Source organism: Ovis aries, chromosome 13, assembly GCF_016772045.2.
Source record: "Ovis aries strain OAR_USU_Benz2616 breed Rambouillet chromosome 13, ARS-UI_Ramb_v3.0, whole genome shotgun sequence".
Taxonomy (NCBI): domain Eukaryota; kingdom Metazoa; phylum Chordata; class Mammalia; order Artiodactyla; family Bovidae; genus Ovis; species Ovis aries.
The window spans coordinates 31,544,806-31,559,250 of record NC_056066.1 but is presented as its reverse complement, the minus strand read 5'-3'; the positions used below and the strand labels follow the sequence as shown (position 1 = coordinate 31,559,250).

Here is a 14,445-nt window from a genome sequence, read left to right as displayed (position 1 = left end):
ATTTCATAATAGGCTTAGTCTGTTGTTGCCTCTCCTTTAGCTTGAAACAAGATACGAAAACAGTATATGCTTCAGAGCCATAATTATTTAATTTTTCCTTCAAATCAGCACCAGTGAAAGTGAAAGTACTATCAAGTGAACGTGCTTCTACTCAAAGTGCAGATATTCCTCATGGGGTCACGCAAACATCAACAAAAGGCTCAGGAGTTGACTAACGCAGGGGTCCCCAACCTCCAGGATCGAATGCTTGATGATCTGAGGCGGAACTGATGTAGTAAGAGTGCACAATAAATGTAAAGCGCCTGAATCACCATGAAACCATCCCCCTGACCCTGGTCTGTGGAAAAATAGTCTTCCACGCAACCAGTCCCTAGCGCCAAAAAGGCTGGGGACCGCTGGACTAACAGACATCAAGTATCCCAGATTACACACAGGGACTGTTATGACCATATGCTGGGAACATGTTCCCAAATTTCTGTACCTTGTCTGCTTCTGAGCTGTGAGGTAACAGCAGTGGCACAGATGAGCTGTCCAGGCTGAATGGCGAGAAGGCTGAGGCTCTGAAGCACAGAATTTCTGCAGCTTCAAAGGATCATGTAACAGTTATACTAAAGTGACAATTTATAAATAAGTAGAAGGCTGTGGAGAGATTCATGGAACTGCTAAGGATCACATATCTAGCAAGATAATTCTTTTGACAAAAGACATATCTGGGTTAAAATCTGAATTCCTAAGGGTCATGAACTAAAATGTCCACATCGTAGTAGAATAGAACCGCAATAAACTTGTGAAACATAATTTAGTTCTTATTCTTTTCTTCAACCAGAAGTATCACCACATCCTTTACAAAAAAAACCCATGTGGTCAAAAGGGATACAATTTACAGTGCAAATACTAAAACCATGTGTTTTATCCTGTGCCATCTACCATGTATAGAAATGGGCTTATTATAATGAAGCTTCCTTGGTAAATATTTAGTGAATTTACCTGTATTCTTCACTGCAACTTCTTTAGTCATGTTTCACAACTCCTTTAGGGTTACCATATTTTAAAACTACACAATATCAAACATATTCAATTGAAACATTTTTTTTCCCCTCTGAGGGAAGAGGAACAAAATTCAAAACCAGTACACAAGTATTTTAATCATACCATATGGATGTTTCATATTTGGCATCTTAAATACCTTCCAGATAGTATCACACACAATTAATCAAAAACATTCTCAATTGTTTACATACTAGATGTCTTTTTGAAGTATTAAGATATGTAATTATCCTGCACTTAAGAAATTTCATATAGCCTGACACAGAAACAATGGATTACAAATACTGGGTTTTTTTTTTTAAGCCATTAACCAACTGAAATAATATGAGGGTTTAAACCAGCTACTTAACAACCTGATAGTGTATATTATTGTAACTTGCATGTGTTTCTAACTTTACTCTGGGTATAAATTTTACTCAGCCTGATTCCAATTTGGCAACCAATCTCAGGAGAATAAGTAAAAACTAGATTTTTTAAAAAGGAAGTACTTCCCTTCCCTTAAAGTGATTTCAGTATCTTAATAGAAGATATGAATAAAAGGTAATGCGTCTTTTAAAACAAACATACCAAAATGTACACACCCTAAAACAAAGTTCTATACTTGTTGATGCCATTTCTAAAATACTTAAAAGCCACTGTGAGTGAATCAGGTACATACAAGCTTGAGAAAAGCTGATTTGGGTTTGAATGGGGATAGAAGGGAGCCAATTATTTTTAAGGGTTCAGATTTTCTTCACTGACTCTAATTGCAATTTGGTAAGAAGGACACAAAACTGTACTAAGCATTAGTGGACTGAGCACACAGCCTCTATTTATAAAGAATAACCACATCTGAAGGCTCAAAATGTTCACTTATATATACACTTTTCTGAGATTGAAAAATTTAGATTCACCACCTTTAACCATAAATCACATAATTCTGACTAACTTGTGAAGGGTTAATTAAGAAAAAAGAGGACTATAATGGGAACAGAGCATCAAATAATAAATAATAATTAACATAAAAAAAGAGAGATAAATCCAGAATGTGGGACACACTAAAAGACAACAGGTTTGATCTTTAAAAAGGCAAAAAGAGAGAAGAGATTAATCCAGACTCATAGAGAATAAAGGGACATTAAAAATGTGACCTATTTCCTGGAATTAAAAAAAAACTGTACCTATAAAACAGGGATAATTAGGGGTGATTGATAACAATTATATTATAGAATTACTACCTTTAATTTTCTTAGATGTGATAAAGGCTTAGGTTATGAAGGAAGAGGTATTTATCTTTAACAAAATACATGATGAAATGCTTAGGTATATAGTTTAGTGCAAAGTCTAACTTTGCCTATTCACACAATAAAATATATGTGGATATGCACATAGGGACACACCTATATACAAGCATGAATACACATACACACACACATATATATAAACATAAAAAGATAAAGTAAATGTAACAAAATGTTAATGATTCATGAATCAAGGTGAAGAGTACTCAGGTACTCAATATATTACTTCAATCTTTTTATAACTGAAAATTCTCAACATAGAGAGTGGCTGGGAAAAGCATCACTTATAGTATCAGATGCTGGCTTCCAAGGGCCAACCTAGTAACACAGTACTTCCCCTCTGTCTAATCGTAACCTCTAAATCAGTGGTCTCCAAATCGGGCAGATACATTCTAGGGTACCGACTAACGAACCAGAGATAAGTGAAGAAATATTAGAATTTCTATTAATAAATTTTCCTCTTATCCTTGTAAGATTTCTTGAGTTTCATAATGTACTACATGTATTACTACAGTAGAACTTGTACCATTTATAAATACACATATTTTGAGGCCATGAACTCAAAAATATTTGTTACTGATGGCATAAGATTAAAAAACTTTGAATATACTCTTTTCTAAAATACACGTAACTTTCTTAAGTCTATGAACACCAAAAGATATTAGAACCAGTTCCTTTCATGTTTATGCAGGAGCTTACTGACACTCAATATGTAGTCCTTACCAGAAACCCTGACTCAAAAAGAAACAGGAAATGGAGAATAATGGCATTGGCAAGTATTAACATAAAGCTAGGAGTAGGAAAATCAGCAAAGAACACTATGACCACAAGTTATCATCAATAAAGAGTTAGGCTTTGTTCAATAAGGAAATTTGTATGGAAAAAATATTTCTGAAGCTAGAAAAATCAGGGCGGGAAATAATCTCAAAAGAAGACCATATTAAAAAAAAAGTGCATAAAATTCAAGGCAGTTTTGATTAGAAACAGGGGCTCTAATCATAAGTAGCACAGAAAATAACCTAGGGACTTCCCTGGTGGTCCAGTGATTAAGACTTCGATTTCCAAAGCAGGGGGTGCAGGTTTGATCCCTGGTCAAGGAGCTAAGATTCCACATGCCTCACGCTCATAAAAAAACAAAATATAAAACAGAAACAATATTGTAACAAACTCATTAAAGACTTTAAAAATGGTTCACATCAAAAAAAATCTTTAAAAAAAGAGAGAAAATAATCTAGGTATTGACAAGAGCACTTAATCATGATTCTAAAATAAAAAGATAACTGAACATAAGGTCTTTGAGAAATAGCTAAGTAAGTTTTTTCTTTATGTTTATTCTAAAGGGTACAAAGATTCATTGACAATGAAAAACTTTTAAATTAGAAAATGATATGATTTTGTTATTAAATAAATAATGATACAACAGGGCTCTATAATTGCTAACTGGTAAGATGAGAAAAAGAATACAGTGATTTTAATGTCTTAAATGAAAATTTGACCAATTATACCAATGGACCTCAATTTAGAAAATAATTGTATAGTTTTTGCAGTTGCAGAGTTTATCATATAGGACATTAATTTATCCTTTATAAACTTGAAGCCTGGGACTAAAGATAAGTTTCATGCTGAATTATACATGTGTCATTTCTGAAAACTATGAGAAAAGAACGCTAAGGGTCTACTAAGCGTTTTAATTACAAAAATTAAGAGGTATAGAGACAAACTTTCAGAAGTCTTTAATACAGTGAAGAAAATCTCTGGCACAGAAAAAGGTTCCTCATGAGTAGGAGAGACAGTAACAGCAAAGCAGGACCACAGAGTTAGGGGAAATGAGGGGAAGGACGCACTATGCATTACTACTAGTAGGCAGGTTTAGGACATTGATGTATTAGCCATCCGACTGACCATGGGGTTTGTTGGCTACTCTTGCTAGACAGTAACTGGGCAGAATTTTTCCATTCAGATGTGACTGGCTTATGGATACACAAACTTTATAAAACTTTATAAAAGTAAAAAAAAATTTACTGAGAAGTAAAATTTGCTTCCCAGAAATTCATATTATAGCTAATTTATTTTATAAATAATTCAATTCCCTTTAAAAGGGGACAGCTACCTGTTAAACAAAAATTTTACGAAAGTGCAGCACATACTCTGGTTGCAGAACAAAATCACTGTGCTCCTAATTGGTCCTTTGCTATTTCTATCCTTGCCGTGTCACCTGAAAGATGGAAAATCCACTGCTTCCTTTTCAGTGGAATTTTTTCCATCTGGTATTTTCATACCTAGTAAGTGAAAGCTGTTTAGTTGCTAAGTCATGCACAGCTCTTTTGTGACCCCATGGACCATAACCCGCCAGGATCCTCTATCCATGGGATTTCCCAGGCAAGAAAACTGGAGTGAGTTGCCATTTCCTTCTCTAGGGGATCTTCTCAACTCAGGGATCAAACCAGCATCTCCTGCTCTGCAGGCAGATTCTTTACCGCTGAGCCACTGGGAAAGCCTAGTAAAAGAAAACTGCAAGCTTATAATATAGTATTAGTTTTAAGTATTCATCATTTAAATCTTTATAAAAGCCTAGTAATATGACTAGGCAAAGAAACTTACACATGCCTTGTAATAAGGGTAGCCTTTGCTCATTTCACCATTCTTTGACTTTTATAAGGCAAAACACATACTAGAGAATATGTTATTGATTTTACAGCACGAAGTGTATCAAAATAAAATGGGACAATGATACATTTTGCCATTGGTATTGGGGAATTCATCAAAAGACAGAGAAAAATACAGTATGAATTGAGACAAAGTGTATCACTTAAACTATTCAAATGGCTATGAAAAATATTACAATCTTTTGACAATGTTTAGCAAAAAACATATTAAAAGTTTTAATGTAAAGTTTGATTTCGAATTTTAAAATTACTGTTTGAGGGCAATGTACTCTAAACTCAGGAAAGCACAAATTAGGGTGATGTAAGATGGTGATCTAAATTTGAACCTACCTTGTCAAAGGTAGAATCATGGGGTCAAGAAGGAAAGCAAGTACCTGATCACAGTAGTCTCAGAAAATACAAATTAAATCTTCATTTATGGTGTGAAATCTGTTAATAAATCAATTCATATACTATGGTACTCAATTCTTCAGTTGTTTCAATAAGTGTTAAATAACAGCACAACTAGGGAAATTATAAATATTTAAGGAGATTAAAATATCAGTAGAAAACATATTTCATATGGATTAAAAGAAAAAGCATTCACTCGAAACTACTTCTGAATAAGAAGCCAAATTAATCTCATTCGGGAACTTTAAAAGAGAAGAGAGACAGAAAACAGCCTATAAATCCAGTTTCAAAGACAAGAATAAATATACAAACTCTTAAGCAAAGCCAGGAATCTCAATGACTTTGAAACGTCTACTTACACTCATTTTAATGAAGAATTAAAGGATACAATGTGTTGAAGACATATTTAAAAGGCTAGTAGCGGAATAAGACAGATGAACTGAATTTTGCCATAGCCTAAATAATTACAAGAGACTGAAATTGTAGTGTAATTCATGTTCTCTTTCCAGTTTAAAAATTTCTATCCTTTGCCTCTATCTTTGGTGTCACTGCCACCAATAAACACAGTATACAGCTTAGAAACCTAATTACTATCTTCGACTAGGAAAAAGTAAATTGACATTATCTCTTTAAAAGTTAAGATATAAAAGAATGCAGTCCGACTTGATTTTTGTCTCGTGGTCCCACAGTATTCTGATATATCATGCCAAAATGTCAAAGTTTAAAAGGGAACATCATCATTTGCTAGAAGTGCACCAAAAATTTAGCTACTGTACGCTGGTGTGATGACAGCTAGTAGTATGCAGAGGCTACAGAATGACATAACACATGTGCGTTCAGCTCCCAATTACTCCCAGGAAGGTTCAGTTGAATGGGAAACTGAAACAGGGACAGTAACACCTTCATGTACATATGCTACAGTTTTGTTCTCTTGCAGTTTAAAAGGATAGTGTAATTATCTTCAATTTACACAAAACATTATGAAACATGGTAGCTGCTCATGATTAAAATAAAATAGCAATGTCAATTAATTTAACAGTGTTAAATATATTCACATGATCACCACTCGTGATTCAAAATGGCCAGTAGTGAAGTTACACAGCAACCTATGTACACAACGTTTGCCACAACAGTGTTGGTAAGTTTGACTCTTTGCAGGCCAGGTGATTTTACGAGACAGATAATCTTACATTGATCCTTTCATATTATGAAAGGAATTATATGTTGTAAGCAGTTTCATTCCTCACAGGGGAGGGGAGGGGAGACCCTCTAAAAAGTCAGTACAAATTGAAGAGGGATCTCCCTTCTTGAACATTGGAACGTGTTGACCAAGATATGATTCCTATAAGCTGAGGGTAAACCAATCTTAAGATATTAAAGGATCTTGTAACATTGCCATTGGCGATCCGTGGGTATTTGCCACAAAGGGGACTCCAGTCCTATAGCAGAGCCTTCTGGGAGTACGGCTGCTGCGGCTGAGGTGGCTGCTGGCTGCCCCCAGGCTGGGGCAGTGTGGACGGTAATGTATAGTTCGGCACCTGGGACAGGCTGGTCCCTGCGTTCTGGTAGATGGTGACGTCGGGAGCAGCTGTGGCGGCAGGGGGAGGACTGTACACTGAAGCCTGGCTGGGATACGTACTTCCCGGGACGGAGCTGACCATTGTACTGTGGAGGGGAAAGAACACTGAGTTAGGTCAACACCGACTTACACAGCCATTCAGAGATCAGTAGGAAAGCTGTTCACTAAACAGTTACTCATTTAAGCGACCCATTCCATTAAGTATTTATTAAATGGCTAGAATGTGCCAGATACTGCTATTTGAGGCACTGGGATATCATAAAGGAAGACGGGGGGAAAGTCTCCACCATCATGGAACTTATATTCTAAGAGGAGGAAAAAGATGAGAAAAAAATGTGTAATATGTCAAGAGGTGGTGACAATAGGTGATACGAAGAAACACAGGGACTTCCCTGGCGGTTTAGAGGGGGTGACACCGACGACCTAGGAAAAAGGGCACTTCAGGCAAAGAGGACAGCAAGCCTGTGAGAAAAGGCCAGGCATGTTCAAGAGATAGCAAGGAGGCCTTGATGGCTGAGCAGGGTAGGCAGAGGGCAGAGCGGCATGAAGTGAGACAGCAGAAACAGAGGAGAGGAGCCTGCGTGCACAGGCCCTGTAGACTGCGGTCAGGATCCTGGCCTGTGGCTGAGGGGGATGGTTGTTTGTGGACAACCACAACTGGTTGGTTGTGGACAGAAGAGCAATTGGGACTTGGCTGGTTCAGTGGTTAAGAATTCGTCTGCCAAAGCAAGGGACCTGGGTTCGATCCCTGGTGGCGAACTAAGATCCCACGTGCTGAGGGGCAACTAAGACTGCACACCATAACCAGAGAGCCCGTGCGCTGCAACTGCTGAGCCTGCGCACCACGAGAGAGGCCCACGTGCTGCAACTAGGCAGAGAAGCCCCTACGTGCTGCAGTGAAGACCCACCACAGTCAAAAAACGGACAATGTGACGCGACTTGGTGTTAACAGGCTCACCCTAGGGTGACAGAAGTCTGGAAAAGTGACAACCCGAGAATCAAAAATCTATGTAAAAGAATAAGAAACTGTCTGCTAGATATGGACGGAGGGACACTGAAATACCTGCCTACCAAAGACACAGGAAAAAAATTCCTCTTGACTGTGATTTGCAATTAGAAACCTTGAGTCAAATGTCATATAGCTCTACGATGTGTACTTCCACCTCCATTGTCACTACTTCCAATTTTGTTAGCGTATGTTTGTTTTGCCATCAGTTTTCTCATTCAAACACACACAGATGCACATGTACCTACACACAACTGTTCCTAATATATCTTTTTAAAAACTGCCTCAAGGTGTTTGTGAAGACTTTTCAGTGACCGAAATATATAACTCACTGGCCTAATACATAATACAGCCCTTGAAACTCCCATCAAAACATTTATTTATCAAGTATCTACTGAGTCCCCACCAGGTGTAAAACTCTGTGCTACACAGTGTGGCTCTGAAGGTGATGGACCCCACTCCAGCTCTCAGGACACAACAGCCTAGTTGGGGACACAGACAAGATGATGGTGTCCTGGGGGCCTGGGACAGCAACAGAGGAGCACCATGCTGGCGAGGGAGACAGCGAGACAGCCTTGGAGAAAGGATGGAGCCTGGTGGGCTGCCGTCTATGTGGTTGCACAGAGGCGGACACAACTGAAGCGACTTAGCGGTAGCAGCAGCAAGGACTAGAGAACGAGTAGAACAGCCAAATGAAGAGGACTCAATATTTTGATATTAATGCTCTGCCAAAAGCACCTCTTGAAATGCACCTGTGTTTCTGCAGAGGTGATATTTACAGCTAGCCAATAGCCAGGCTGGGGGACACAGCACAGGCCATGGGTCTAGGACAGGTGGCAGGAGAGGACAGAGCAGTCCCCAGCCAACAGTGACACGGCACTCTGACTCTGCAGCACCTACTATCAGAGCAGCTCATTTACAAGGATAATACCTCAAGGCTCTGGACTAAGAGATCCAAGTCACCTCCAGGGATGAGAGCCACTAGAGCTGCACGTGACAGGGTCACCGAGGACCAGCTGGGATAGAGCAGTACCTCTGGATAAGGCTCAAGTTTCTAAGAGCGTCCTACTTCATTCTCGTACACTGGCTCACTTCTCAACAATTTCCACCTCTACTCACTTTGATCTAATTTTAAAGTAATATGTTACTCTCCTAAAAGCTGCTCCCTACTGATTTCCATGTAAGGGTATTTGCTTTAACAAACTGAGAATTAAAAAAAAATTTTAAAGTCCTTGGACAGACAGGCAGGGTCCCACCTAACTTCTCCCCTAAACTCTGTAACCCAGTAGGCAGTGCTGTCTTCTGCCTGCTGTCATCTGACGCCTGTAACAGGCTCCCCACTACCCTCCTCCTTAAGGTCACTTCAGAATACAAGACGTGACCACAAAATCATGTTCGGAATCCCTCAGCATCCCTAGAGTAGGGCTCCTGAGGTTGAACAGTACAACAGTGAAGGCAGGACAGGAGCTCTGAGACTACTCCAACGTGGATGCAGGTTCCCAGAAACTTCTGTTGTGAACTCTTAAGTCTACCTGTTTGAGTCAAAGGAATGACTTCTCGTTGAAGGAGAAAAAGCATTCATAAATTATGAATAATATAATGCATACATATAATCATTTACATGATGGGGCATTATATGTAAATGACCAAAACAATGAGCCTGACATTTCATCATCAGCTACTCGCCCCATGAACCATGTCAGCTTCTTGTTACTGTCTCCTTCCACGTGGTTTATTATGCTGTGATATATATATACTAACTTCCTACCAGGGTAAAAAGAAGGAAATATTTGTTTCTAAGAGACAGCTCAGAACTATAAATTGTAAAGGAATAATCAAAGAACACTTAGCTTTTTATGTGAAATTTGTATAAAATGTTAAATTACAGTAATCAAAATAAACAAGTTTCATTAAAGTCCTTAGCTAATATCACAGACTCAGAAAAAAACAAAAGAAATTCTGATGGGAAGGAATATCAAAAATACCTAGCTACATCGCTTCTCGGCCTTTTGGCTAAGATCAAGTGTAAAAATACCTAGCTACAGTCTGAGGGAGAATGGGTTCATGTATAGGTCTGGCTGAGTCCCTCTGCTGTCCACCTGAGACCATCACAACACCGTTATTTGGCTATACCTTAATACAAAACAAAAAGTTTTAAAAAATAATGAGGTAAAATCACAATCCAGCAGTTCACGGAATCAGTAGGACAGAGGACTGGCATGCTGGCTGGCACCGCCACACTGCAGGGGGTGCCAGAGAACCCACTTGCCACCACAGACAGGGCTGACCTTCTGCTATCAGTGATGACACCCATCCTGCATTTTTTAAATCCATTTTTCATGATTACAGACGATCGACGGCACTTGAGGGTTTCAACAGCACTACCCGCAAACAACAGTCAATAATCAAATTACTTGGGGTAGGAAGCCTGGGCTTGCTGAGTAGGAAGGGCTGGGTTTGCAGATGGTGGCACTGCTCCTTGGCTGAGGGAAGACAGCTGCTCTGGGGGCAGGCTGTAGCTCTGCAGGTGGCTCATCTGGGCGCTCCCTGCGACCAGGTAAGCACCACTCTGAGGAGGGTACACCTAGAACAGTTCCACATAAAACATGTTAGGTTCCCTCCGATTTTAACAGGCATGCTTTCAATTACAAACAGAACAACAATCACATCTCTGAAATCCTTTAAGTTACTTCTGCTGTCAGGCATTTGAAAAAGTTACTTTTCAGTGAAGTGGGCTTCTGATGATTTTTGTTCTTAGGTAAACAACAGCAAAACTCATGTTCCCCTCCATAGAGAAGCAGTAAAGAAACTGACCTTGAAATCTGATACTGATATAATCTCTCTTTCCATGTTGATACTGTATCTACCTAAAAGGAATCCCTGACTCAATGGACATGAGTTTCAGCAAAGTCCAGGAAATAGTGAAAGACAGGGGAGGCTGGCATGCTGCAGTCCATGGGGTTGCAAAGAGTCACATGACTTAGTGACTGAACAATAACAACAAGGGAATCCTCCAAAATGCTTAAGAAAGTGTATTTGAATTCACTGTTTTACAGCAACAATTCACACGTTTCTTGATACCTATTAGAGATATACTAAATATTTCCTAAGTTACAGTTCATTGAACACAGAGCAAGCTAAGCTACCCTTCAAAGTCTGCAGGGTCAGCAGACTTTGTCAAGGACCCAGATAGTACACGTGTCAGACTTCGTGGACCACACGGTCTCTGCTGGCACTACTGAGTTCTGCTCATAGAGAAAGCAGTCAGAAACGATGTAGAAACCGAAGAGAATGGCTGTATTTCAGTAAAAGTTTAAAAAAAAAAACAAAAAAAAAAACAGGTGCAAGGGTTTGATTTTTGCCCTTGGGCCATTGCAAATCCCTGCATCTAAAAACTGTATTTGTTTTAAGCCAGAGAGATTAAGGTCTCAAGTGCCTCCCAAATCTTAACATGCATAATATTCTAATTTTCTGTAGTATTCATTAGATCCTTCCATCTCACATGTTTGAAAACTGTTCAGGGAGTGCGACTCTCACTAGCTGTTACTGTAAGATGGTAACACCACCATCAGGACACGAAACCACCACCATCTGAGCGCCTGTGTTAAAGTCACAAGAGATGCACCACACACAGAATCCAAAAGGTCTTCACTGTAAACACAGTTAGTCCAGTTCTCACAAAGGCAATTGTTTGTACTTTGCAAAACCAACAGGAAGGGGTTCTGTTTGTCTGTTGGCTCGAGCTGGTATCATGACTCATGGGTACGTGTTGTCCAGCCCCACATTTCTCAGGTCTGGCTGCTCTTCTTCAGGGTTCTGGACCCTCCCTTCAGAAGTGGACCTCACCAAAAAACAAAAAAAAAAATTCACCTGCACAAAGTTTATGGTACTCTGTGTGGATAAAATACGGTTATCTGGCAAACTGCTCCCTATATCCTACACTTGGTGAGTTTGTGGGAAATGGGCTCTGGAAATAACTGCTGGTGTGACGAGTTTTAGGGGCCTGTGCTGCATCACACATGTTCCCATGTAATGGAACAGAAAAAAATCCAGATCAAGGCAGCTCATTGTAAAACTGAAAATGGTAGATACTCACAAGGACTTAGTAATATTAAGAAACTGTACTCACACAGACAAAAACTATCCTTCTTAACCAGAAAATTAGATGTGAAGCTTTGAAAATACCCAGACGTTTGGATCTCACAAACGTGAGATCTGTATTTTTTACAAATACAAATGCATCTGTATTTTTTTTTAACTTGATGGTGACTGATGTGCACTTCTGCATAAATATAATTTTTTAGAACAAGAACTATAGGTATAGTTAGCGTACTATACATTGTACTTGTCAAGTGGAAAAGTCTTCTAAACTTTATTTTTACTCTGAACATTACTTTTGGGAAGTTTCACATTTTACAAAAACATAGCTATTTCAAATAATCTCAAATATATTTGAAAATTTTAAATGAGATGCTTGAGCTTTTAAAAGCTTACCTGAGAACCAGAAACTCCGGATGACTGAATATAATACTGCTGATTCTGTAATTTTGCATACATGGAATACATGGGGTCTTCATTCATTAACTTGGTATACAAGGACAGGGCTTCCATCACTTTAACATTCAGTTCTGAGAGTTCTGAATGTTTTCTGAAATATTATACAAGAATGTAAAACATCACTGCTATTTAAATGTTCTAAGTAATAAGATGTATCAAAATAGCAAAAGTAGGCAAGAATGGTGTTAAGTAGACACTATTAAAAATGTAACTTAGTGACAAAAAAAATATATCTTATAGTTCAACTCCAAGGCAACCAAAAGTGTTTAAGATTTAGGTGTTGTACGGGTAAGATTTAGGTGTTGTGCGGGAAGGACTCGAGCTTATTGCACTTGACTTTACCTCAAAATATCTAGGTTTCCCTCATTAGTATTACAGATGGGTCATTTGTGGGGCTTGGTGATGCCACTAACAGCAAATATGATTACAACAGTTAACCCTTACTAAGAAAAAAAAAAAAGAAAAAAGAAAGGAAAAAAAAGAAGGACTAATATTAGAAAATCCCACACACAACGGGGCGGGGGGGACAGATGGGTGTAATTTCGATTCTCAAATCTAGTGGAAAACAAGTGAAAACAGGCATATCTGTAAAAATAAAAGGCATCTCCATTCCAAGATGCAGCTTAGAGAGCTCTGTAGGGAAGAGGGCACGCAGCACAGGCAGCACACACCCGGTCTCACCTATCGATATCCTCCAGCTTCTCATCAATGAGAGGCCCCATCTGGTGACACATTGCTAAGACGACGAGATGGAAGAAACGTAAGACAATGCAGCAAAAGATAGCAACTCTCTAAAAGATGTCATTTGGAATAATAAAAATTCTATCAATTAACCTTAGGCCCGCAGAATCCAAGACTGGTTCTCCTGGATATTTATAAAATCAGTATTTTCGACTGACTGCACTGCTCTCAGAAAACTTCAGTACCAATCTTCATTTTACAACATTTTAACATGTTGTATAAAATTTTTAATTTGGATAGAAAAGTATAAAAATTTGAATTCTACCAAAGGTTTAAACTGCATGTAAACATGAGACTGGTCACAGAAGAGCGAGAAATGTTAACAGTGTTTATATTGTCTTCAATTTTATTTAATAATAAAAGTACTCTGTAAGAGAACATTAGATATAACCCTTAATTATTTTTTACTTGTGAGATAAATGGGAAACAAGGTTTACCTTCAAGATGAAGTAACTCTGGAAGATCCGGTTGATCATCACTGGGATCTGTACTTTGCAACATCTGTAGCAACTGGTCCATTTTATCCTACAGGAATTAAACAGTTAATATAAAAAGCAACAAATCACTCTGCCACAATGACTTCTCACTTTGTTAATTAGATAATGGATGAGCTTGTAATTCAGATATGAAAACTTCCATTTTGCTTTAATGTATTTACTATCCATGTATTTCCTTTACTACCATGTGAAGTCACAGTCTTGAAAGCTATTTCTTCTTGTTTTCGAAACTGACAACAGAAATTCTCTTAAAGAAGAAGAAATAGAGCAACATTTAAATTTACAACATGTGAGTTCATTAATCTCTGATGTCATGCTCGTGGATTTCCGTCTCACTTTGTTTTGGAGCATCGGTAGCCTGGCCACAGTGACAGGTGTACCCTATCAAGCTGGCGTCATTACTTATGACTAACAACTCGGTTACTACTTCTCCACTGGGAAGAATACAGCAGCTGTTTTATAAGGCACAGCTCAGCTCTATTCCAGCTGTTCCTCTTCTAAGTAGCACCAGAAGGATTTATTCTACATTCCCTTTCCACCAATGTTTCAGTTTGTCATCAAAAAAAGGGAGGATGATTTGTGGTTTCTCTATTCTCCTGTGTGAAAGGCTGGAAGGCATCTCAAAGCAGTGACTCAGATCTATTTCAGAATCTTTTGTTTTAGACCAACAGAAATAAAGAAG

At 38.5% G+C, this 14,445-nt stretch overlaps 1 protein-coding gene across 2 annotated transcripts in view; it reads right to left on the bottom strand.

The window, feature by feature from the left end:
• Positions 1–785: 785 nt before the first annotated feature.
• STAM (signal transducing adaptor molecule) overlaps positions 786–14,445 on the bottom strand; it is a 57,955-nt gene continuing 44,295 nt past the window's right edge. For both annotated transcript variants that reach the window (XM_004014248.6, XM_012188447.5), the window contains 5 exons: positions 13,704–13,791; positions 13,207–13,261; positions 12,463–12,616; positions 10,383–10,552; positions 786–7,048 (listed from right to left, as the gene is read on the bottom strand). In XM_004014248.6, the coding sequence (XP_004014297.1) occupies positions 6,823–7,048; positions 10,383–10,552; positions 12,463–12,616; positions 13,207–13,261; positions 13,704–13,791 (693 nt within the window). In that variant the 3' untranslated portion in view covers positions 786–6,822. The remainder of the gene's footprint in view (positions 7,049–10,382; positions 10,553–12,462; positions 12,617–13,206; positions 13,262–13,703; positions 13,792–14,445) is intronic.